General features: G+C 49.0%; 1 protein-coding gene across 1 annotated transcript; it reads right to left on the bottom strand.

Moving 5' to 3' along the window:
* Positions 1–794: 794 nt before the first annotated feature.
* LOC142825176 (uncharacterized) lies at positions 795–19,486 on the bottom strand. The gene is made up of 3 exons (XM_075916943.1): positions 19,357–19,486; positions 10,813–10,945; positions 795–4,625 (listed from the first exon to the last, which is right to left on the bottom strand). The coding sequence occupies exons 1-3, from the start codon at positions 19,402–19,404 to the stop codon at positions 838–840; spliced, it is 3,969 nt and encodes a 1,322-aa protein (XP_075773058.1). The 5' UTR covers positions 19,405–19,486; the 3' UTR covers positions 795–837.
* Between the last annotated feature and the right edge of the window lie 3,296 nt (positions 19,487–22,782).

Genomic DNA, 22,782 nt, shown 5'->3' with positions numbered 1-22,782 from the left:
GACCCTTAGATTGGGGAGGCAAATGCAGCAGAAGGAGGCTTCTTCTGCAAATGCAGCTTCTTCTGGAAAAGAAGCTCTAGCATAGAAGCTGAAGGAGAGAACTTGACACTAACAATCTTTTTAGACCAGGCCAAAACCGGAGAGAGAGAGAAGGATACACGGAGCTGAAAACACGTGAGAAAAAGGGGGAAAGAGAAAACCAAAGAACATTCTGTAAAATGCGGGACGAGCTGGGGGGCAGAGAGAAGAGACCAGGAAGAAATGAGGCAAGGTTCGGCCCAACAGTGCAGGTAAATCCCAAAGCAAAAGTGGAAGTAGAGCAGTTGCGTAGCTTACAAAAAAGTGCTACCTGTTGGGAGAAAACAGCAGGGCAGGTACTTGGATTGGAATGACCTTCATGCATTTTGGGATTCTGAGAAACTTTCAAACTATATTTCAGGTTTGTTAAATTCAAGAGAGCTCACACATTTCCCTCTGCTGGGAAACCTTTCTTATAGCACTCAGTTTTTGAAAATAAAACCCTGTGTCTCTACCCGGAGGGAAGCTTGGACGCTGCAGGGGACAGAAGAACGTTCATCCAAATCAGAATTGAGGGCCCTGCGTGTGTTACAGACATTGGCCAAGATTTTGGAAAAAGGAGGAGCCTTGATTTTCCGCTTACCCTGCACCTTGTGGTCTTTGCCCTTGTGCAAAGTGAGTGCAGAGTGGATTCCATTCCAACCTGGCTGCAGGTGATATACAATTTGAGCCCACTTTGCAGATCTATATGAGACAACACAAGGTGCAATGCAATGGAGAATCAGGCCTAGAAAATGCAAGAAGCTCTAAATATTTTCATTATTTGAGTGTGAACCATCCTTTTACCCTATCAACAAATAGCTGGACTCGAGATTGCTTTTTTCTACGCTTCTTATATATTTCCTGCTCTGCCGGCAGCAATTTCTCATTATTGGCGATCTTGGTTATTATCTCAGCTGTTTCTCTCACTTCTGTCAGGGATTGTATGCGTTCTTGGTACCCAGGCTTTGCTTCCTGTTGTTCTGACATGATCAGCAGGTCAACGTACTCTGGAGTGGACAGCGGGTTGGGTTTTAAGGCAATTACTTGCAGGCGTTGGAGACTCTGAGATGATCTCTCAATCAGCTCCAGCACTGTCTCTTCCACGATATCGTATTCCAGGAAAAGCTGCTCAAATATCTTCTCAGTTGTCATCACCTCCCCAGATGCCTTCTCATACTTTTCCTTCAGTTGTGTATAGGTCTGTTTCTCTTTCACTACTATATAATCCCACTGGTACTTTTGATTGAAGTGAACATTCCATTGACATTTTCCAGGGCACACCGTGCATTGTCCAGAACAGTCCATTGCACAACACTTATACTTGTCTTTATCATCAGCATAAGAACAGGGATAGTGACACGTGTAATGACATTGTTGGCAGTTTGTTATATAACCATCAGTAACCTCTTGCTTCACTGGAACTGTTTTTTCTACCTCATATTCAAAATCTTTATTGGCCTCCATATCATCATGGTGCTGCTCCAGAACTCGCTGTGTCTTTCTCAGTTCTTCTAACTTCACCAGGCCGGCTTTTATTTGGGGCTGCAGCCCTTCCACAGCCGCCTCCAGCTCCATCCGCTCTCTGAGAACCTCCTTCGTCAATGTTAAGCTTTTTGTATCTAAATTACCTAGAGACTCAAAAAATGTCTGCATGCTCATGGCTCCCATTTTCCAGAACATCGCATCAAAATTACAAACAGCCGCAGCAGTTCCAGCATTACAGGCAAACAGCGCGGAGTTGTTGAATTTGAAATGAACAGGGTTGCCTTGAGCATCTTTAGCACAGGGGACATCAGCTGTTTTAATGGCCTCTAGCACAGGGGGGGCCTGCCCATCGGCAAAGGTGACCAGGATTAGGATGTTGTCTTTTATGTTCTTCCCGAAAATGGAGAGCACCGAGTCAAACACGTACCTCTGGGCGTGGGTCAGACGAGCTAGGGAGGCCTGAACCACAACGCAGACGGCGTCGATGTGATCAATGGCCCCTGGGGTGGAGAAGAACTCTCGGACTTTCCTTATTATCTCTTTGTCTTGATCTATCCCTCTGGTGTCACCAAATCCCGGCGTGTCTATTATAGTCAGAGAGTAGGGGACTTGGAAACCATCTTTATAATTAACTTCATAGGCCGTCACCTCAGATGTCTGGCTCTCAGCCTGGCTTCTGTTAGTTATTTCATGGATGAGCTTGAACCTGAATTCATCTTCCCATTGCACACCCAGGACATAGTTGACCATCCCGTTGATGAGAGTTGTTTTCCCCGACCCGGTAGCTCCCATCACCATAATCACTTTGTTAGGGATCTGAAGGGTCTCCCTCCCCAGCCTGTACTTTGTGTAGGATGCATTAGGATATAATTCTGTCTTCTCTAATAGAAGAGTATAAATTGCGGGGGGCTCTTTTGTTATCAGAAACTCTTCTTTCAGAAAATGTTGTGTTATTGTCTGTGATTTTGTGGGTGATGTTGGAGGTTGTTCGTCCCCTGTCACAGGGCTTTCCTTAGGGGAGTGAGGTGGCTGCTTCTTTGTTTCTTTCCTCTTTGGTATTGAAGTCAGTGTCTCCTCACTCGGGTCACTCACAGCCCCGTCCACACACACAGCTGACACCCGGACTCTGTAGGGTGTCTGAAGCCTCAGTCCCTCAATGGTGCAGGACTCGGTTTTCTGGCCCGTCCTTCGCTCCAGCCATTTGTCCTTCCCCTTCTGCTTTATGCCACCAGCCTGCTCTTTATATTCCACCTTATACTCCCTTATACTGACTCCGTCTCCAATGACACATGGACTCTCCCAGGTCAGGGCAAGGGCCGATGATTCTACAGTCGCTGCTGCAGGTTTCCCAGGGGGGCTGGTTGGAAGTGTCTTCACTGTGTCGCTCACGTCGCTGCTCTCGCTGAGCCCTGGTTTGCTCACGGCCGCGTATCGGAACTGGTACTGGGTGTTTGGACGGAGCCCTGTTACTGTGAGTGTCTCTTGTGTGTTACTGACATTCACAGCCACCCAGTTCTCCTGCCCGACAAGTCTGTACTCTGCCCGGTAGCCGCATATCTCAGCCCTGCCATAGGCTGCTGGTTTCAGCGTGAGCTGCACACGGTCATGTCGGACTCCACCAATCAGGAGAGGAGGAGGCTTTGATGGAGGCTCAAATGTGGTGTTTATTTGCTTTCCATGTTCATACAGGTAAATTGATGCTCCTACTATGTTCTTATTTAAAACAGATGCCACAATGAACTGAGTCTTCCCATTGGACATATTAACACTAGCAAAATCTGAGAAGGATTTTGCAGTTTTTCTGAACCTCGGCAGAGGGCTGACACATGGTCTGGATATTGGTTTCTTGGACACATATCTGGTTCTTTTTGGATCACCTGTTTTCTTTTCCATTTGGGTTTGAAACCAGAATTCTAACTCTGCTATATATTGTTCTTCGTCTTGTAATGAGGTGAATGTAAATGAGACGACAAACTCAATTGTGGGGTCTAGTAAAACTTCATTTAGCTCACTTTTGGAAGATACAATTTTCACTTTCTTGAATGTGGTAAGGCAAGACTCCACTAATTTCATCTCTTCTTCCTTTTTATCCAGAAACTCTAAGAGACACTGGTTACTGAATGGTGATTTCTCTTTCCTGATTAAAATATTCATGAGGGCGTCATCAATAGCTCTGCCTCTTCGAATAGATGGTATGGTTTTTGTCAGCTCTTTCTGGAAAGTTTGTTTGTATTGGTTACACAGATCTTTGAACTGTTGCATTTTCTTTCTGATTTCAGGGAAGGTTCTGGCACTCAGACTCTTCTCCAAGTCATTGCATCGCATGTTCAGTTCTGTCAGCTGCTCCAGGGCCGTTTGGACATTGAAGATCAGCGCTGTATTGATCTCATGTACCATCTGAGCTTTGGAATCCAGCTTGGTCAGTGGGCACAGCCAGACTCTCACTGGTACAGCCTTCTCCCCGTTCTCACCCAGCAGCGTTGGGAGGGTAGAATATATTTTCATGGCATCTTGATAAGTGGTTGGATTGGTCTCAAGAACAAAATCACCATGAAACTTACAACTAAATTTTTCAATGTTTGCTTTTTCCTTTTCATCCATTTTGAGATCTCCTTGCCCTTCTATGGAAACCAACTTTTTAATCAAAACCTGGAGGTCTTCCTGTATCTCTTGTACATCTTCAGATGAAGAAACTTCTTGGTCAAAGACAAAGAAAGCCTGAGCCCCATAGAGCACAGCCGTGACCACGTGAGTGGCCGTGCCTTGCTCAAACACCTCCGGGCAAGCGACGTTCTGATGTTCTAAATGTTTCATGGTTAGCTGCTCAAACTTAGTTGTTGTTGAATACTGCAGGACAACTCGGGCCTGATGTTGAGAGCTCTTGGTGTCACTGAGGTATCTGGCAGATCCATCTACTGTAATAAGCCCCCCCAGGAAACTGGCCTTCAGCGATGCCGTGACATTGAGGGCTTTGGCCTTGTCTTCAATGGTGTCAGATGTGATGATGTCAGAGTCAGTCTTTGGTTGTGGTTTGGTGTCCACATGGTTTTGGAGCATGTCCGGGTCCCATAAAGTGATCCCTGGAAAATTACAGGGAGATGTAGGGTTAGTGACAGAAGGGGTAAGAATCTGAGCTGGGAACAATATTATGCTCAAGGACTCTATTAGAAATTCAAGTGCAGATTAGTTAATACACAAAGTAAAATTAAGAACATAGGAACGGCCGGACTGGGTCAGACCAAAGGTCCATCTAGCCCCGTGTCCTGTCTGCCGACAGTAACCAATGCCAGAACAGATAATCATCAAGTGATCCCTCCCCTGTCACCCATTCCCAGCTTCTGGCATCTGGCTTATGCAATTGTATCTTTGATTGTCTTGACTATGGATGTCCTGCAAACCCACAGGAAGTTCCACCCTGAGCCCTAGGAATTGGGTAAGGGTGGGTGTGTAAATTAACAGGGTTGCACCTTGAGCCCTAGGAACCGGGGAAAGGAGCGTGCCCCTACAGTGTGGAAGGACTAGAGACATTTGTGTGGGTAACAAATTTGGTGGAGAATGCGGCAGCCTAAGGGCATTTGGATCGAATTGGTCCAGCCAAACACAGTAATCGCAGAGTACTTGTGGCATTGTGTCAAAGGGCCACTGCCTGCTTGGCAGCATGTTCACCCTGAAGAAATAGCAGGGAAAGAAAACAAAACAAAGGAAGTGTCGGGGGGCGTTGGCTGAGGAGCCCCCTCTCTTTGCTAAATGGGTAGCAGAACGGGGTCCATGCCCATGGGGACAAGCTCCTCTCCAGGGGAGGGCTGGCCTGGATTCTGCTTAACGGAAGCAAAAGGCTATGAAAGCAGCCGCAGCCAAGGCATCATGGAAAATGCACACCAATCATTCCAACTGCGGTCGCACTCCAGGAAAGGCAACAGGAGGGTGACACATTCAAGGTGGCTGTAGTTCAGGATAATCTGGCATCTGAGTGTGCCAGTGCAACTTTAGCATCACAGAATGCTGCAGCCCTACAAGCACAAACAGTAGAGTGTGAGCCCTGAATAGAATAACAGAACATTAGGACTGGAAGGGACCTCGAGAGGTCATCGAGTCCAGCCCCCCGCCCTCATGGCAGGACCAAATACTGTCTAGACCATCCCAGATAGACATTTATCTAACCTGCTCTTAAATATCTCCACAGATGGGGATTCCACAACCTCCCTGGGCAATTTATTCCAGTGTTTGACCACCCTGACAGTTAGGAAGTTTTTCCTAATGTCCAACCTAAACCTCCCTTGCTGCAGTTTAAGCCCATTGCTTCTTGTTCTATCCTCAGAGGCCAAGATGAACAAGTTTTCTCCCTCCTCCCTGTGACACCCTTTTAGATATCTGAAAACCACTATCATGTCCCCCATCAGTCTTCTCCTTTGCAAACTAAACAAGCCCAATTCTTTTGGTCTTACTTCATAGGTCATGTTGTCTAGACCTTTAATCATTCTTGTTGCTCTTCTCTGGATCCTCTCCAATTTCTCCACATCTTTCTTGAAATGCGGTGCCCAGAACTGGACACAATACTCCAACTGAGGCCTAATCAGTGCCGAGTAGAGCGGTATAATGACTTCTCGTGTCTTGCTCACAACACATCTGCTAATGCATCCCAGAATCATGTATGCTTTTTTTGCAACAGCATCACACTGTTGACTCATATTTAGCTTGTGGTCCACTCTGACGCCTAGATCCCTTTCTGCCGTACTCCTTCCTAGACAGTCGCTTCCCATTCTGTTTGTGTGAGACTGATTGTTCCTTCCTAAGTGGAGCACTTTGCATTTGTCTTTATTAAACTTCATCCTGTTTACCTCATATCATTTCTCCAATTTGTCCAGATCATTTTGAATTATGAACCTATCCTCCAGAGCAGTAGCAACCCCTCCCAGCTTGGTATCATCTGCAAACTTAATAAGCGTTCTCTCTATGCCGATATCTAAATCGTTGATGTAGATATTGAAGAGAATCGGTCCCAAAACAGACCCCTGTGGAACCCCACTTGTTCTGCCCTTCCAGCAGGTTTGTGAACCGTTAATAACTACTCTCTGAGAATGGTTATACAGCCAGTTATGCACCCACCTTATAGTAGCCCCATCCAAGTTGCATTTGCCTAGTTTATTGATAAGAATATCATGCAAGACCGTAACAAACGCCTTATTAAAGTCTAGGTATCCCACATCCACCGCTTCTCCCTTATCCACAGGACTCATTATCCTATCAGAGAGAGCTATCAGATTGGTTTGACATGATTTGTTCTTTACAAATCCATGCTTGCTGTTCCCTAGCACCTTATTATCTTCCAGGTGTTTGCAGATGATTTCCTTAATTACTTACTCAATTTTCTTTCTTGGCACAGAAGTTCAACTGACTGATCTGTAGTTTTGTGGGTTGTTCTTATTTCCCTTTTTATAGATGGGCTCTGGATTTGCCCTTTTCCAGTCTTCTGGAATCTCTCCTGTCTCCCATGAGTTTCCAAAGATGATAGCTAAAGGCTCAGATAACTCCTCTATCAGCTCCTTGAGTATTCTAGGTGCATTTCATCAGCCCTGGAGACTTGCAGACTTCTCACTTTTCTAAGTGATTTTTAACTTGTTCTTTTTAAAATTTTTTATCTTCTAAACCTACTCCATTTTCACTGGCATTCGCTATGTTAGGCATCTGATCACCACCAGTCTTCTTGGTGAAAACTGAAACAAAGAAATCTTTAAGCACCTCTGCCATTTCCAAATTTCCTGTTACTTTTTCTTCCTCGTCACTAAGCAATGGGCCTACCCTGTCCTTGGTCTTCCTCTTGCTTTTAATGTATTTATAAAAGGTCTTCTTGTTTCCCTTTTATGTCTGTAGCTAGTTTGAGCTCGTTTTGTGCCTTTGGTTTTCTAATCTTGCCCCTGCATTCCTATATTGTTTGCCTATATTTGTCCTAGTTTCCATTTTTAATTGACTCCTTTTTATTTTTAGATCATGCAAGATCTCCTGGTTTGAGACTGAAAAAGTAATGCACATAGGAAAAGATAATCTCAACTATACATATCATATGACGGGGACTAATTTGGATCCAGCTACTCAACGGTGTGTCTAGACTACAGGGTTTTTTAGAAAAAAGTGGCCTTTTTTAAAAAAAAACTTCCCCTGCGTCTAGACTGCTGCCATGTTCTTTTGAAAGTAATTTGAAAGAATGCAGAAGTTTTTTCAACCACAGAAAAACCTCGTTTTATGAGGAATAACACCTTTTTTTGAAAAGGTGCTATGTAATGTGAAATGTGTGCCTGGGTGCTCTCTTTCGAAAAAGTGCCTTGCTTTTTCGAAAGTACTGGTTGTCGTCTAGACACTCTTTTTCAAAAGAGGCTTTTTCAAAAGTATCTTTCGAAAAAGCCTCTTTCGAAAGGAGCTTGTAGTCCAGACGTAGCCCAAGAGAGAGATCATGGAGTCATTGTAGAGAGTTCTCTGAAAACATCCACTCAGTGTGCAGCGGCAGTCAAAAAAGCAAACAGGGGGCTAGAAATAATTAAAAAAGGGATAGAAAATAAAATAAAAAATATCTTACTTCCCCTATATATGGTACGCCCACATCTTGAATACTGCTTACAGATGTGGTCGACTCATTTAAAAAAAGATCCACTGGCATTGGAAAAGGTCAGAGAAGAGCAAAAAATTGAGAGGGGTTTGGGATGGGTCCCATGTGAAGAGAGATTAAAAAGACTTGGACTTTTTGACTTGGAGAAAAGGAGAGTAAGGGGGGGAGGGGCGATATGATAGAGGTCTATAAAATCATGACGGGTGTGGAAACAAGTAGAATCATAGAATAATAGGACTGGAAGGGACCTCGAGAGGTCATCGAGTCCAGCCCCCCGCCCTCAAGGCAGGACCAAGCTCCGTCTACACCATCCCTGACAGATGTCTATCTAACCTGTTCTTAAATATCTCCAGAGAGGGAGATTCCACCACCTCCCTTGGCAATTTATTCCAATATTTGACCACCCTGACAGTTAGGAATTTTTTCCTAATGTCCAATCTAAACCTCCCCTGCTGCACTTTAAGCCCATTACTCCTTGTCCTGTCCTCAGAAACCAAGAGGAACAAATTTTCGCCTTCCTCCTTGTGACACCCTTTTAGATATTTGAAAACCGCTATCATGTCCCCCCTTAATCTTCTTTTTTCCAAACTAAACAAGCCCAGTTCATGAAGCCTGGCTTCATAGGTCATGTTCTCTAAACCTTTAATCATTCTTGTCGCTCTTCTCTGTACCCTTTCCAATTTCTCCACATCTTTCTTGAAATGTGGCGCCCAGAACTGGACACAGTACTCCAGCTGAGGCCTAACTAGTGCAGAGTAGAGCGGCAGAATGACTTCACGAGTTTTGGTTACAGCATACCTGTTGATACAACCTAGAATCATATTTGCTTTTTTTGCAACAGCATCACACTGTTGACTCATATTCAACTTGTGGTCCACTATGACCCCTAGATCCCTTTCCGCCATGCTCCTTCCTAGACAGTCGCTTCCCATCTTGTATGTATGGAACTGATTGTTCCTTCCTAAGTGGAGCACTTTGCATTTCTCTTTATTAAACCTCATCCTGTTTACCTCTGACCATTTCTCTAACTTGCTAAGGTCATTTTGAATTATGTCCCTATCCTCCAAAGAAGTCGCAACCCCACCCAGTTTGGTATCATCTGCAAACTTAATAAGTGTACTCTCTATCCCAATATCTACGTCATTGATGAAGATATTGAACAGTACGGGTCCCAAAACAGACCCTTGAGGAACTCCACTTGTTATCCCTTTCCAGCAGGATTTAGAACCGTTAACAACAACTCTCTGACTACTGTTATCCAGCCAATTATGCACCCACCTTATCGTGGCCCTATCTAAGTTATATTTGCCTAGTTTATCAATAAGAATATCATGCGAGACCGTATCAAATGCCTTACTAAAGTCTAGGTATATGACATCCACCGCTTCTCCCTTATCCACAAGGCTCGTTATCCTATCAAAGAAAGCTATCAGATTAGTTTGGCATGACTTGTTCTTCACAAACCCATGCTGGCTATTCCCTATCACTTTATTACCTTCCAAGTGTTTGCATAGGATTTCCTTAATTACCTGCTCCATTATCTTCCCTGGGACAGACGTTAAACTGACCGGTCTGTAGTTTCCTGGGTTGTTCTTATTCCCCTTTTTATAGATGGGCACAATATTTGCCCTTTTCCAGTCTTCTGGAATCTCCCCTGTCTGCCATGATTTTTCAAAGATCATAGCTAAAGGCTCAGATACCTCCTCTATCAGCTCCTTGAGTATCCTGGGATGCATTTCATCAGGACCTGGTGACTTGCTGACATCTAACTTTCCTAAGTGATTTTTAACGTGTTCTTTGTGTATCCTATCTTCTAAACTTACCCTCTCTCTGCTTGTATTCACTACGTTAGGCACACCTACAGACTTCTCGGTGAAGACCGAAACAAAGAAGTCATTGAGCATCTCCGCCATTTCCAAGTTTCCTGTTACTGCTTCTCCCTCCTCACTAAGCAGTGGGCCTACCCTGTCCTTGGTCTTCCTCTTGCTTTTAATGTATTTATAAAAAGTCTTCTTGTTTCCCTTTATGCCAAAAGTTATTTACTTATTCCCACAATATAAGAACTAGGGGTCACCAAATGAAATGAATAGGCAGCAGGTTTAAAACAAACAAAAGGAAGTATTTTTTCACACAGCGCACAGTCAACCTGTGGAACTCCTTTCCGGAGGATGTGGTGAAGGCTAGGACTTTAACAGGGTTCAAAAAACAGGTTGAGCTAGATAGATTCATGGAGGTTAGGTCCATCAATGGCTATTAGCCAGGATGGGTAGGAATGCTGTCCCTAGCTTCTGTTTTTCTGGAAGGGAACAATCATGTGAGGATTACCTGTTGTGATCCCTCCCTCTGGGGCATCTGGCATTGGCCACTGTCAGCAGACAGGATGCTGGCCGGGATGAACCTTTGGTCTGACCCAGTCTGGCTGTAGAATCATAGAATACTCAGACTGGAAGGGACCTCAGCTCGGGTCCTTGGCTGGGGGAGACCAGGGAGCTGGCCCAGCAGGACTGGGTGGTGAGGAGCCCCAGAGGTCAGGAAGGCAAGTGGCTGGCGCCGTGTCAGCACCCTAGGAGGCACCCCCGAGGGGTCATCTGTGACTGCACCTCGTCACACAAAGTGCCTCAGGGCATGTCCCGTCCCCTCCCCATCTCCGGGGCTAAGAGCAGTACCTGGGATGAGGGCGTCGTCGCGGCAGTCGTACAGCATCCCCAGCTGGAAAGGGCGGCCCAGGGCCGGCATCGCAATCATGTCATTTGACGTAACCGAAGGTTTAACGCCCGAAGGCTTCCCTCTGCGTCCCACCTGCAGGGAATAAGAGGAGTTAAACTGAGGCCGGGCAGGGAGAAGATTCAAACCCAGCTCTTTGGTTGCAGGTGTCAAACGTTTCCTGGCCAGGCACTTTGGTGCATCCCATTAGCCCACAGCTGGGTGAGGCTGACGTGTCCTTTCAGTGATGCCCAAGTGTATCATACCTGAGCTCAGAAATGCCTGGCAGCGGGTAGACAGACAGACGGACAGACGGACGGACGGGGTTTTCTTGGCCTGATCCCCTTGTATTGCTCCTTGTGTTGCAGCGTTTAGGGGCCCCGTTTATGAGCCAGGCCCCCACTGTGCGGAGTGTTGGACACACACAAACCTGGAGGAGAGTCCTTGCCCCCCCACAGGTGACAATGTCTGTGCTGGATAAAAGACACCAGCCAGGGACAGCCGGGGAGCACCAGACAGCTCTGAGATGACACCGCTCAGCAGGGTGGATAGCGAGCTCAGCAGGCACCTCCCTGTATGCTAGGACTCCCCTTCCGCAGAGAGCTCCCCGTCCCTGGGGTTCCACAGCGGGTTTAGATCGTGAGCATCCAAGACGGAAGCCTCCTTCTCCCGGCCCTGCCACCGTCACCTTTCGTCTTTGTCAATGGCAGCGTCACAGCCTTTCAACAAGCTTGAATTTCACGGTTTCAGTTTTAAAAGTCGTGGTGATGTAACGAAGCACAAATGTGTACGTGGAAACAGCTTGGGATCTCCAGCCCAGGACAGCCCCCTACACGGTCCCAGCCCCCCGCCCACTCGTGCGCCGCTGCTGCTGGCGCCGCCTTCACAGCTGAGCGCTCAGCCAGAAGCTGCCACTGCCCGACTGCCCAGTTCTGGCGGCACCACAGGCCTCAGAGAGGCCGAGCTCTGAGCCCTCTGCAATGGCCTCGCAACCTCCTCTCTGGGTCGCAGCCCCCGGTTTGCAAAACGCTGCTTAGCCAGGGGGACGTGCCCAGAGTCCGGAATTCCAGGGAGCCGGGGTTCATGCCAGTGCCGGGTTTTTCAGGGCTGTGACTTTGGTAGGGCTCTGCCAATGCTGGAGCTGGGATCCCGGCGCGGCCATTCACGTTTCTGTTAGCTCCGAGTGTAGATGGACCAAACCCGTTTGTACAGCACACGGCACACCGAGGGTCTGACCCATCTGGCTCAAGGCGTTACCGCAATATGGGTTCTGGGATGGGGCTCACTCCCCACAGCGGGTCCTGCACTGCTGGGCAGCTGTCGGCTGAGCGTTCGCTTTCCCCGTCTTGGAAAACCAGCAACATACAGCCTCAGGGTATGTCTACACTAGCTCATTAATTCCAACTAGGTAGGCAAATGAGGCGACCGGAGTTGCAAATGAAGCCCAGGATTTAAATATCCCGGGCTTTGTTTGACTCTTCCCGTCCGGTTGCCATTTTGAAATTTCACTAGCCTGAACTCACTGCCGCGGACGTCACTCACCACAGCAGACTGGGGAACAGTTGCCACCAGAGCCACAGCAGCCACAGGCCTTGGAGCAGCCAGGTGGGCAGCTACCGACTCAGCCCCAGCGACAGCCTAGGCTGGTGAGAACACCCTCAGCCTCCCCCCTTCCCCTCCCCCCGGGGACCAGGTCTCGCCCTGGGAGGGACCCTACTGAGCCTGCAGCACCCTGGAACGCTGCCCACAGGGCCCTGGGCTGGGACCTGGTGGAGAGGGAGGGCCCGGGTCCCCCCTAGCTCTCCTACCTGACAGCAACCCTGCTCCCAGGCTGGTGGGAAGCCCACTTTAGAGTCGGACCCGGCTTGGTCAGTGGTACGCTGAGGTGTTTGGAACTAGGTCTCTCAGGCTTCATCTGCCCTAGCAGAGGGGACCCAGACTTTTGACCCAGCCTGGATCTGACGACGTGGGTCTTTACCCACGAAAGCGTAGGCTCCAATAAGTCTCTTCATCTATAAGGTGCCACAGGACTCCTTGTTGTTTTATCAATAGCTGTGAGTGTGAGACCCTCACTTCTTTATTGTCTTGTCTTTCTGGTTCCCACGGCTCTGTTGCTTCTCAGTACGCGCTCTGCCTGCTTCCTTCATTGTTTCACTCTGCATAGCTAATTCTGCTGGATGTAAACTAATTCAGGTGGTGGGATACTATTGGTTAGGTATTTGTTACCGTATGTGAGGGTTGGTTAAATTGCAATAAAGTGATCGTACGGTACAGCTGAGAATACCACTGTATCAGCTGGGGCCAAACAGAAAGCAAGAGGGGGGAGAAAAATTGGAATCTTGCCTTGCTGGAAGTTTACCCCGATAGACACTGAATTGTCTGCGTGGCAGACGTCTGGTGTGGTGTTCGCTATCTGCCTGAGGCGGCCCAGGGAAGTGAGAGGTGCAGGGGAAAGGCGGGATTTTATAAATTTATACCATTTTGGTGTGCAAGCTGTGCAAGCTCAAGACATCATCCTCAGATATGACGGACTACCAATAATAATAATAATTAATAATAACCATTTTGGAACATAAGGGAGGAAACAATTATTTGTATGTGTGCTGAGAAGGGCGGGGAGGGAGGGCATTAAAGCAGAGATGGTTTTGCCTTGAATTTAATTTCTCTTGCGAGGACAATGGCTAAGAGCTGTTTGGGCACCATATAGCTGTTGCTGTTTTATTAGCTGTGTTTTGCATATTGAGCTTAAAATGAGGGTTGATGTGGTTTCTAGTGTGCCATTGTGAATGTTGTGTACTTACCCCTGTCTGTACTGATTTGGTAATGTCATGGTTTTGCTTTTGTGTTCTTGTGTGGTGTGGTGTAAAACTTCCACTGCACCGGCCTTGGTTTTTAATACTTTACAGAATTTAATATTTGCATTTTAGTATCATACTGTGTGCTGTCTCTAGGAGGGTTACATGATTAATTATTTAATGAGCTGCAATACGTAGGGTTGCTGTCCTGGATTCTATGCACGCTTTAAGGAACACCTGTTTACTAAGCAAGTGTGGGTAAAGTTTCTCTAAATAACTGGTGCGCTGTTTAAAAATGGTACTTAGGTTTTTTACAAAAATTGTTTTATTTACCCACATGGTAACTGTACCCATCTGGAATGGTTTTGGTGTAAAAGACGGGAAGGTGAGTAGTTCAGTGGATTTATAAAAGGAATAAAAAATTACAAATGCCCTCCCCTCTGGGGTTGGTACTTTTATGACACATTTATGATTTTTGCTGGGTATGCTGACCCAGGTCTGCAATCTGATTTTTGCAAAAGTTCCGTACAGAGTATTGCTTTAATTTTACAAGCTAAAATAAAATAACAATATCCACACAAAACATTGCATGCTTTAGTGGGCGTGCTTGCGTTTAGCAGGCTTTTGCAGGACTTTTTAATAGATTAAGCAGTGTGCATGTACACTGTTATGGGGGTGCAGGAATAGTTGTGTTTCTTGGACTTTTAACTGGCAGGTGTACGCCTCAGGTCCATGCCTATAGCAATTACACACAGACAAATTAGGAAAACCATCTCTCTCTCCCTCTCTTTGTGAACAATGAACCCACTTGAGTTTGATGGGCTTTTTTTAATACGGTACGCCAGTGGGCTAAGACGGTTAATCCTGAAATAGGGGCTCTTTATTTGGAGTTGAGAGTGTGATTTCCTTAGGTGGGTGGTGAAGCACTGGGATGGGTTACCTAGGGAGGTGGTGGAATCTCCATCCCTAGAGGTTTTTAAGTCTCGTCTTGACATAGTCCTGGCTGGGTTGATTGAGTTGGGGTTGGTCTTGCTTTGGGCAGGGGGCTGGACTTGATGACGCTTGAGCTTTCTGCCAGCCCTGGGATTCGATGATTTTTTTTAAAATTTAGGTCTATGTGACGGACCGGGCCGTGTCTGGGCACAGCTGAGGGCGTCCGCTCAGGGCGAATTGCTCAAATCCAGGGCTCCTTAGAGTCCCCCTGACTGGTGACCTCTCCAAACAGGCCACAAACCAGTCTCACAGAGCGCTTCAGCAGCCTGCCTGAAGCCTCCCGAGCAAAACCCCTCCGACACCCCAGCAATATCCGTGCCCCAGATGGCCCCGGGCCTATACACAGGTGGGGGGTCCTAGCACCCAATCCCACCTACCCCGAACAAGTTCTGTCCGGTTCCAAGAAACCAGCCACAGATCCCTGGTCAATTTACCCTCTGGACCTTACCCACAAATCACGCTGGGCCAATCCTTTAGAATCTATATCTAAAGGTTTATTATTACAAGAAAGAAAAGCCTGAGAGTAAGGTTATTAAAGTACAGTACGTTACATGCACCGAATCTCCCAGTTCTCGATGCAGGCTCTAGCAGAGATGTTGCAGCTGCTGGTTTAAAAGTTCTTATTGCACATCCTAGGATCAGGATGGGTTCACAGGTCTTCCGGGCTCTTCAATCCCTGCAGTGCTGCCTCTGGGATGAAGTGCTGAGCTGAGAACCAAATGGCATCGACCGCATGGCCTCTTTATACTCCTTCCTGGCCTCTTCTTGTATGCAGCAAGTCACCTGGTCAGAGGCCAACCTCTATGTTCCCTGCTGGCTGCCCTCAGGTGACAAATCCCATTCTTTGGGTGTGTCCATAGCCTATTGAGAGTCATTGTTCCACAGGGCTTTGCTACTCTAGCCTGTCCATAGCCATGCTTAACCACATTCACAGAAATATTCAGCTTCCACACAGATTACAGATTCCTACCTACACACATAGACATTATACGCTCACATAAATAGCGTACATAAGATCAACAAACAATAATCTCCCATTCAATACCCCACATGGCTCCCCCCACACCAATTTCTGGGGCCAACACCCCCACCTAGGGGTGCAGCAGCGATCTGGCTGCTTCCCTCCAATTCAGCAACGTGACAGTCTACATCTAGACTGGCATGATTTTCCGGAAATGCTTTTAACGGAAAAGTTTTCCGTTAAAAGCATTTGCAGAAAAGAGCATCTAAATTGGTATGGATGCTTTTCCGCAAAAGCACTTTTTGCAGAAATGCATCCGTGCCAATCTAGACGCGCTTTTCCGCAAAAAAGCCCCAATTGCCGTTTTCGTGATCGGGGCTTTTTTGCGGAACACAAATCTGAGCTGTCTACACTGGCCCTTTTTCGCAAAAGTTTTGTGCAAAAGGACTTTTGCCTGAACGGGAGCAGCATAGTATTTTTGCAAAAACACTGACAATCTTACATGAGATCATCAGTGCTTCTGCGGAAATTCAATCAGCCAGTGTAGACAGCTGGCAAGTTTTTCCAGAAAAGCGGCTGATTTTCCGGAAAAACTGGCCAGTCTAGACACAGCCTAGCTGTAATATCTTGTTTGGGGCCTTTAATAGACTAGAATGAGTGGCTTTTTGCCTGTATCATTTTGTATGTATGTGCTTAGCGGCTTGGTTTACCTTGTATTCTAATCTCGTTTTTGCAGTTGTTTACACCAGTGTTTCTCAGCTAGTGATACGAGCACTCCGAGCGGTGGTCAACGCCACTGAAACCTGGAGAAAACTAACGTTTTGTTTTCAGTTTTACATCGGTTTTCATCTCTTTTTGCAAGGCCTTTTCAATGGCACAATTCTGTTTACCCGTTTGAGGAGTGGGGTGGGGCTGGCACGTGGAAAAGACGGTTTCCTAGCTCAGGTGACTGTTGTTCTTTGGGGCGTGTTGCTTGAGTCCCTTCCAGTCGGGGGGTGCGAGCTGAGTGCACAACCCTGCCAAAGCTTTACCCCAGGGGGCCCAACCGGTGGCTGTGGAGCCCCTGGCGTGGCAGCGCTGTGGCGGTGTGAATATGCCACTGCTGGCTCGCCGGCGGCTCCGCTGCTTGCTGGGATAGGCCAACAGGGGAGGAGGGTGGAGCTTGGTCTGGACATGAGCCAGGCCTCTGAATGAACAGCCAGCAGAGCAGGGCACCATCTTTTCTTCCTCCCGGCGTCTTCCTCGGTGACTCTCGGGCCGTTCCCACGGAGGAGGGGGTGGAACTCACCACGCCGCAGAAGGTGAGAAAGCCGTGCCGGATGCTGCCGCCTCGCTCGCCCGTGGGGGATGGCATCAGGCGAGGTGACAGAGGGCTCTCCCGAAGGGACGTGCATGAGGGGCGCTGGGGAAGAGGCCTGTGCTCTCATACCAGTGTGGGGTGTTCGTGAGGGAGCTTGGCCCTGGGGGAGACTCGCTTTCTGACTTCTCTCCTTCCACCCGCGAGATCCTCCCCTCCTCCCCAGTGGGAGACACAACCCTTGCCCCGCCCAGAGAAGCCTCGAGCGCCTCTACTCCTGGCCAAAGGGAAATCCCAGGCCAGTCTCTGCTGGGTTCCCCTTCCTGCCCCAAGGAACCCCAGCCTGGCCGCAGCCATGTGTCCCTCTCTTCCCCAGATCCATCTTCCAGTGGGGGGGGGGGGGGGGGAGTCTCTCCAGAGATCTTTTGATGTGCCCTGTGCAGGTGCTAGCTCAGAACCAGGGCAGACCAAAAGCATCTTTGGAGGGTGTTGGGTGTGGGAAGGGAGCAACTGCTACAGCTGACTGGCGGCTCCTCCGGGCAGGGGAACAAGGACAGTGATTGGCCTGTGGCCAGGGGGCCTCTGGCCGGGGTGGGGCGGGCACCCAGGGCTTCTGGCTCCTACCAAGGATGTTAAATTGCGGTTAATTGACAAGTCGAGTAATCGACAGGCACTTCCGCGTTCCTCCTCGGGAACGTACAAGAGCCTCCCACTGGGCCTCCACTGGGGCTCTCGTGCATTTGCAAGGAGGATGCGGAACTCCGCCTGCAGCCCGGGGCCAGAGGGAAGTCCCGCTGACTCTGGGCTGCATGCGGTGCCAGCTTTGAAATGTACAAGAGTCCCCAGCCCAGGCTCAGCTGTGCGGTGCTGCTGCTTTCAAGTACCCCTTCGTCTCCCCCCTTTGCCGCCTCTGTCTGATAGAGGCAGCAAGGGGGGAGGGAGAATCAACTAGTCGACTGACTGTCCAAGAAGCATTTGTTTATCGGATAGTCAACTAGTCTTTAACATCTCTAGGTCCTACTGAGGAAGGGGGAGGGTCTATGGATTGCTCTGTCCCGGGGACCGGAATTACTGGCTACGCCAACCATCTTTGGAATCTTTTTTTTGAAGTTGGTGACATTTCACTAGCGTGTCTCTTGTTATAGAGGCTACATAAAGTGATGCTTCATGTTCTTGAGAGAGAGATGGCAGAGGAGCGTTTTTTCAAACGGCGCTTGCTTGTTTGGGTTCAGGGATTTGGCCAGAAGGGGGTGAGCAGGGAGGGGGAGGGAAAAGAGGAGGGGGATGGTGGGAAGAGGTGGGGCTGAACAGAAAGGGGGCGGAGCTTGGGATAGAGTGGGGGTGGAGGGTGGGTGGGGCCAGAGGCAGAAGAGGTGGGCTGGGAGCATCACCCACCGCCCATGGCCTCAGACATCTCTCTGAAACTGAGTCTGTCTGAGCCAGTGGGAGGCGATGGGAAGTCCTGTGAGCCGGGCAGAGAGCTCCTTTGGCTCCGAATAGCCCCCGGTTCCCTCCTCCCTGGGACACAGAGTCTGTCAGGCTCCAGTTTTTAAGTTTTCAACCATTTTTTACTTTTGAAAATGTGACTTTACAAATGACACCAGTGCAACTTTCAGCTCCTCCTATCGATTCAGCAACATTAGAATCTCCCCAGCCAGTCTGACCTGATTCCTGGTCCCCACTGCTCAGCGGCTGGTTTCCAAGATAGCAGGTCTGGGGTTCCGCATGGCTTTGATGAAGAAAAGCCCCAACTTCAGCTGGTTAGGGGTCAGGAAGTTCCCTCCCCCCTACACGTATTCAGGCAACTCTGCGTTATTTATTTAAAAGTTCACAACTCGCAAACACTCACTGAGCGTTCGCTCACACGCGCCGCACTTGGAACCGCACTGGAATGAGAAACATCAAAGTGAAGAGGATACAAATGCACTCCTGCCAGAAAGTGTTTCATGCTGAGGATTTGGAGCAGTTTGCAAACAACAAAGGCACGTGCACAAGTCGGGAGTGAGACACCCACGTAAACATCACAGGTTCCTAATTCACTTGGCACAGAACGGTCTGACCAGCCATCATCAGCAGGGAGGGAACTAACAGCCCGATACCCCTGACCACCCTGAATTCCTGCTGACAGCATCTCTTGGGAAGGGGTGTCCTCCGCAACGTGATGCTGAAGACACTAAATGTCTTGACGAGCTTCCAGCCTAGCATGAGACTAGACCAGACTAGAACCACATTCATCAAACCTCTCCCAAGTTAGTGTCAGCCTGATCTTGTGCAAATATCACTTGGACTGAAGGAGGCAGAGATGGAGAGAGACAGGCAGAGAGAGAGGCAGAGAGAGAGGCAGAGAGAGGGAGAGGCGAGATCTGTCACAGCCAGGAGCATTTTCAGGGACAGATCTTCAGCATCACAAATTCTATAGTCAGACATTGCTGCCACTTTGAAGACAATAAGTCAACGGTACCTCAGTGCTCCTCCCGCTGCCTCTGGGACTCCTTCCTCTGCTCTGCATCCTGCCAGGCTCCTAGGGCAAGGGCAGGGCTGAGTCCAATTTATAGGGATTCTGCTGTTACCTAACTGATGGAAAGTGAAATTGAAAGGCAGGGCTTGGACAGGGCTGAGTCCAGTTGAGAGGGAGGCTGCTGTTCTGTACTGATGGGAAGTGACACGGGCAGGAGGCACTTACTGCCAAGCAGAGAGACGCGGTGCTTTCAGGGTGATCCCCAGGGGGTAGTTTGTGTGGGCGAGGGGCGGAAGCACAGGCAAGTGGAGCACGTAGAGAATTCTCTGTCAAACAGCTCGTGAGTCCCAGCCTGAGCCGCTGTTCCGCAATAATTCACCCGAGTTCATTCACCCCGGGAAAGGGCCCATTGCAGGGACGGGAACCAGGACTCTGGTGCGACAGACCCCGACCCCAGAGGGGCATTTGCAGCGATGGGGTTCTAGACCTGTGGGGGGGGGCAATGACGGCCCACGCCCCTCTTGTGGCCCCAGAGTCCTGGCTCCACATCTCAGGAACAGCCAGGGGAACTTTGTACCCCTCCTGCTCACTAGCCCAGTGCGAGGGTGTGCAGCACGGGGGGAGCCTTGTGAGTTCTTACACAGCTGTGGGAGGCGGGGCCTGAGGCTGCTTGTGTGCTCTGTGCTGTGTGTTAGAGTGTGTGCTGTGTGTTGTGTGTGCGCCTCAACCCAGCCCCACTCGGACAACCCCCCGGAACAGGCTCTGTTCTGTAAACACCATGGACCAGGGTCCTGCATCCTCCTCTCTCCATGCACCTGCGGCTGCTCCCAACTCAGTCCTTGCTGAGCCCTGCTGGGGCAGAGGGTCCGTCCTGGCAGGGACCAGGCAGCTCCCCAACATGCCACAGCCCGTAGCCCACAATTTGTCGCTCCCAGGGCTTCTGCTGAAGTGCCCTGGCCCTCGGGGCACAGCTTTCTCTGGGGCCCCTACACAGTCGGCTCCTAGAGCTCCGTGTGTCCATGCTGAGCCCGCAGAGGTCCAGGGGGGCCCAGATCTCTGTCCACTTCACTCGCTTCTCCATCCCACACCCAGGAGAGCAACACCATTTCAGGTGGGGGGGGGAGCTTAGTCCAGGACTCCTTTCCCGAAGCCACATAGGCACCTGAAAAGTCACAATTGTTTTTTTGCAGGCGATAACTTAGAAATTAACCAACACACAGAGGCTCTGTCTACACTTGCGGCTTCTTGCGCAAGTACGGTCGTTCTTGCGCAAGAATCTGCAGAGTGTTCACAGTGCCTGCCCGCTCTTGTGCAAGGAAATGTACAGTATGGTGTGCTAAGAGAGGGCTTCTTGCACAAGCGCTAAGCTCTTTTTTAGCAGGTGTAAGCCCTCTTGTGCAGAGGGCAGTGTGGACGCTCAGCAGGGGTTTCTTGCGCAAGAAAGCCCTCTGGCTAAAATGGCCATCAGAGCTTTCTTGCTCAAGAGAGTGTCCACACTGCCATGGGTGCTCTTGCGCAAAAGCCCAGCTCGCTCATGGCAGTGTGGACGTGTTCTTGCGCAAGACTTCTTGCACAAGAACCCTTGCGCAAGATGTTCTTTCGCAAGAAGCCGCCAGTGTAGACATAGCCAGAGTGTTACTGATTGTTAGAGAAAGAAAAAACATAACAGATTCCAAGTAGAGCTACATTCTAAGGTTTTGTTCTAAATTTTAAAATAAACAGCAAAATCCCAGTGTTAGTGAATTCTGGGGACCCCCCCAGGCTCTGGGTGGGGACAAAAATGAGGGGTTCAGTGTGTGGTACAGGGCTGCCAGCGAGTGGGGTGAGGACGGGGATGCAGGATCTGGGCAGGAGGTGGAGTGAAGGAGGGGAGAGCGTGAGGGAGGGTGCAGGGGCAGGATGGGAGCAGGGTGTCTGGCCAGAGGGAGGGTGCAGAGTGGGGCCGGGAGGGAGGGAGGGTGCAGGGGCAGGATAGGAGCAGGGTGTCTGGCCAGAGGGAGGGGGTGAGAGCAAGGGAGGGTGCAGAGTGGGGCCGGGAGGGAGGGAGGGTGCAGGGGCAGGATGGGAGCAGGGTGTCTGGCCAGAGGGAGGGGGCGAGAGCAAGGGAGGGTGCAGAGTGGGGCCGGGAGGGAGGGTGCAGGGGCAGGATGGGGATTGGGTGTCCCAGCCACACTGTGCTTTGTTGGGCTTGATGAGCTTTGGTGAACCCGCATTTCTTTCACTGCAGTGAGCAAAGGGGAGGAGGGGAGAGGAGCAGTGTCCTTCCGTCCAACATCTTCTGTCCTTGGGCGGGGTGAAATTTCTTATGTGCACCAGCAACACTGAGGTAGTGGTAGTGTGTTAAACAGTCCATAGGTATAGCAGAAAATATATCAACACACAAGGGATAGTTAACAAGGAGCAGCACTTACAATATTTAATATCAAATCAAATAAAAAATGAACAGTGTCCGTGGAGCACGTCTCATCATCCTTCCTACAAGTTCTCCTGGCTTGAAACTTGAACCTTGTGTTTGTGTCACCAACTCAAAGAGTAGAAGCCATCGAGCAAATTAACACCCAGCGTCAGGGTTTGTGGATGGATCTGGGTTTCAAAGAGCTTGCAAATAAGGCTTCAATAAATCCTACAAAACAGCTAGCAACACACACAGAACTTGCCACTTTGGTCTCATAAGAGCCAGAAGTCTATGAGGGTCTGTCTACACTACCACTCTAGTTCGAACTAGGGTGGTTAATGTAGGCATTCGAAGTTGCAAATGAAACCTGGGATTTAAATATCCCGGGCTTCATTTGCATCTTGCCGGGCGCTGCCATTTTTAAATCCCCGTTAGTGCGGACTCCGTGCCCACAGCTACATGCGGCACGGAGTAGGTAGTTCGAATTTGGCTTTCTAATTTACTGTTACTCCTTGTGGAACGAATTAGAAAGCCTAATTTGAACTACCTACTCCGTGCCGCGTGTAGCCGCGGGCACAGAGTCCGCACTAACGGGGATTTAAAAATGGCGGCACCCGGCAAGATGCAAATGAAGCCAGGGATATTTAAATCCCGGGCTTCATTTGCAACTTCGAATGACTACATTAACCACCCTAGTTCGAACTAGGGTGGTAGTGTAGACATACCCCTAGGTAGCCTGAATCTGGCCTGAATGCAACACAATTGCCATGTATCAATCAGTACCACGGGATTTTACAGAAATCATTGAGACCAGAATTTCAGATACCAGCAACACTGCAAAACACATCTGTAAAAAAAACTTTTTCTGTCTTAACTGAAGGCATAGATCATTAACCACTGGGTAAGCGTTGTTTGAAATGCAACCATGCAAACGTCTTCCTGGACAAACTCTCCATGTCAGCCCAGGACAGAGAGCACAAACAAACTCTCCACCTCGTCTCACCCCAATGCCGGCACTCACCCACTCCTCTGCC

Source organism: Pelodiscus sinensis, unplaced genomic scaffold (assembly GCF_049634645.1).
Source record: "Pelodiscus sinensis isolate JC-2024 unplaced genomic scaffold, ASM4963464v1 ctg40, whole genome shotgun sequence".
Taxonomy (NCBI): domain Eukaryota; kingdom Metazoa; phylum Chordata; order Testudines; family Trionychidae; genus Pelodiscus; species Pelodiscus sinensis.
Note: the sequence above shows the minus strand (reverse complement) of the source record. Positions and strands in the feature narration are given on the sequence as shown.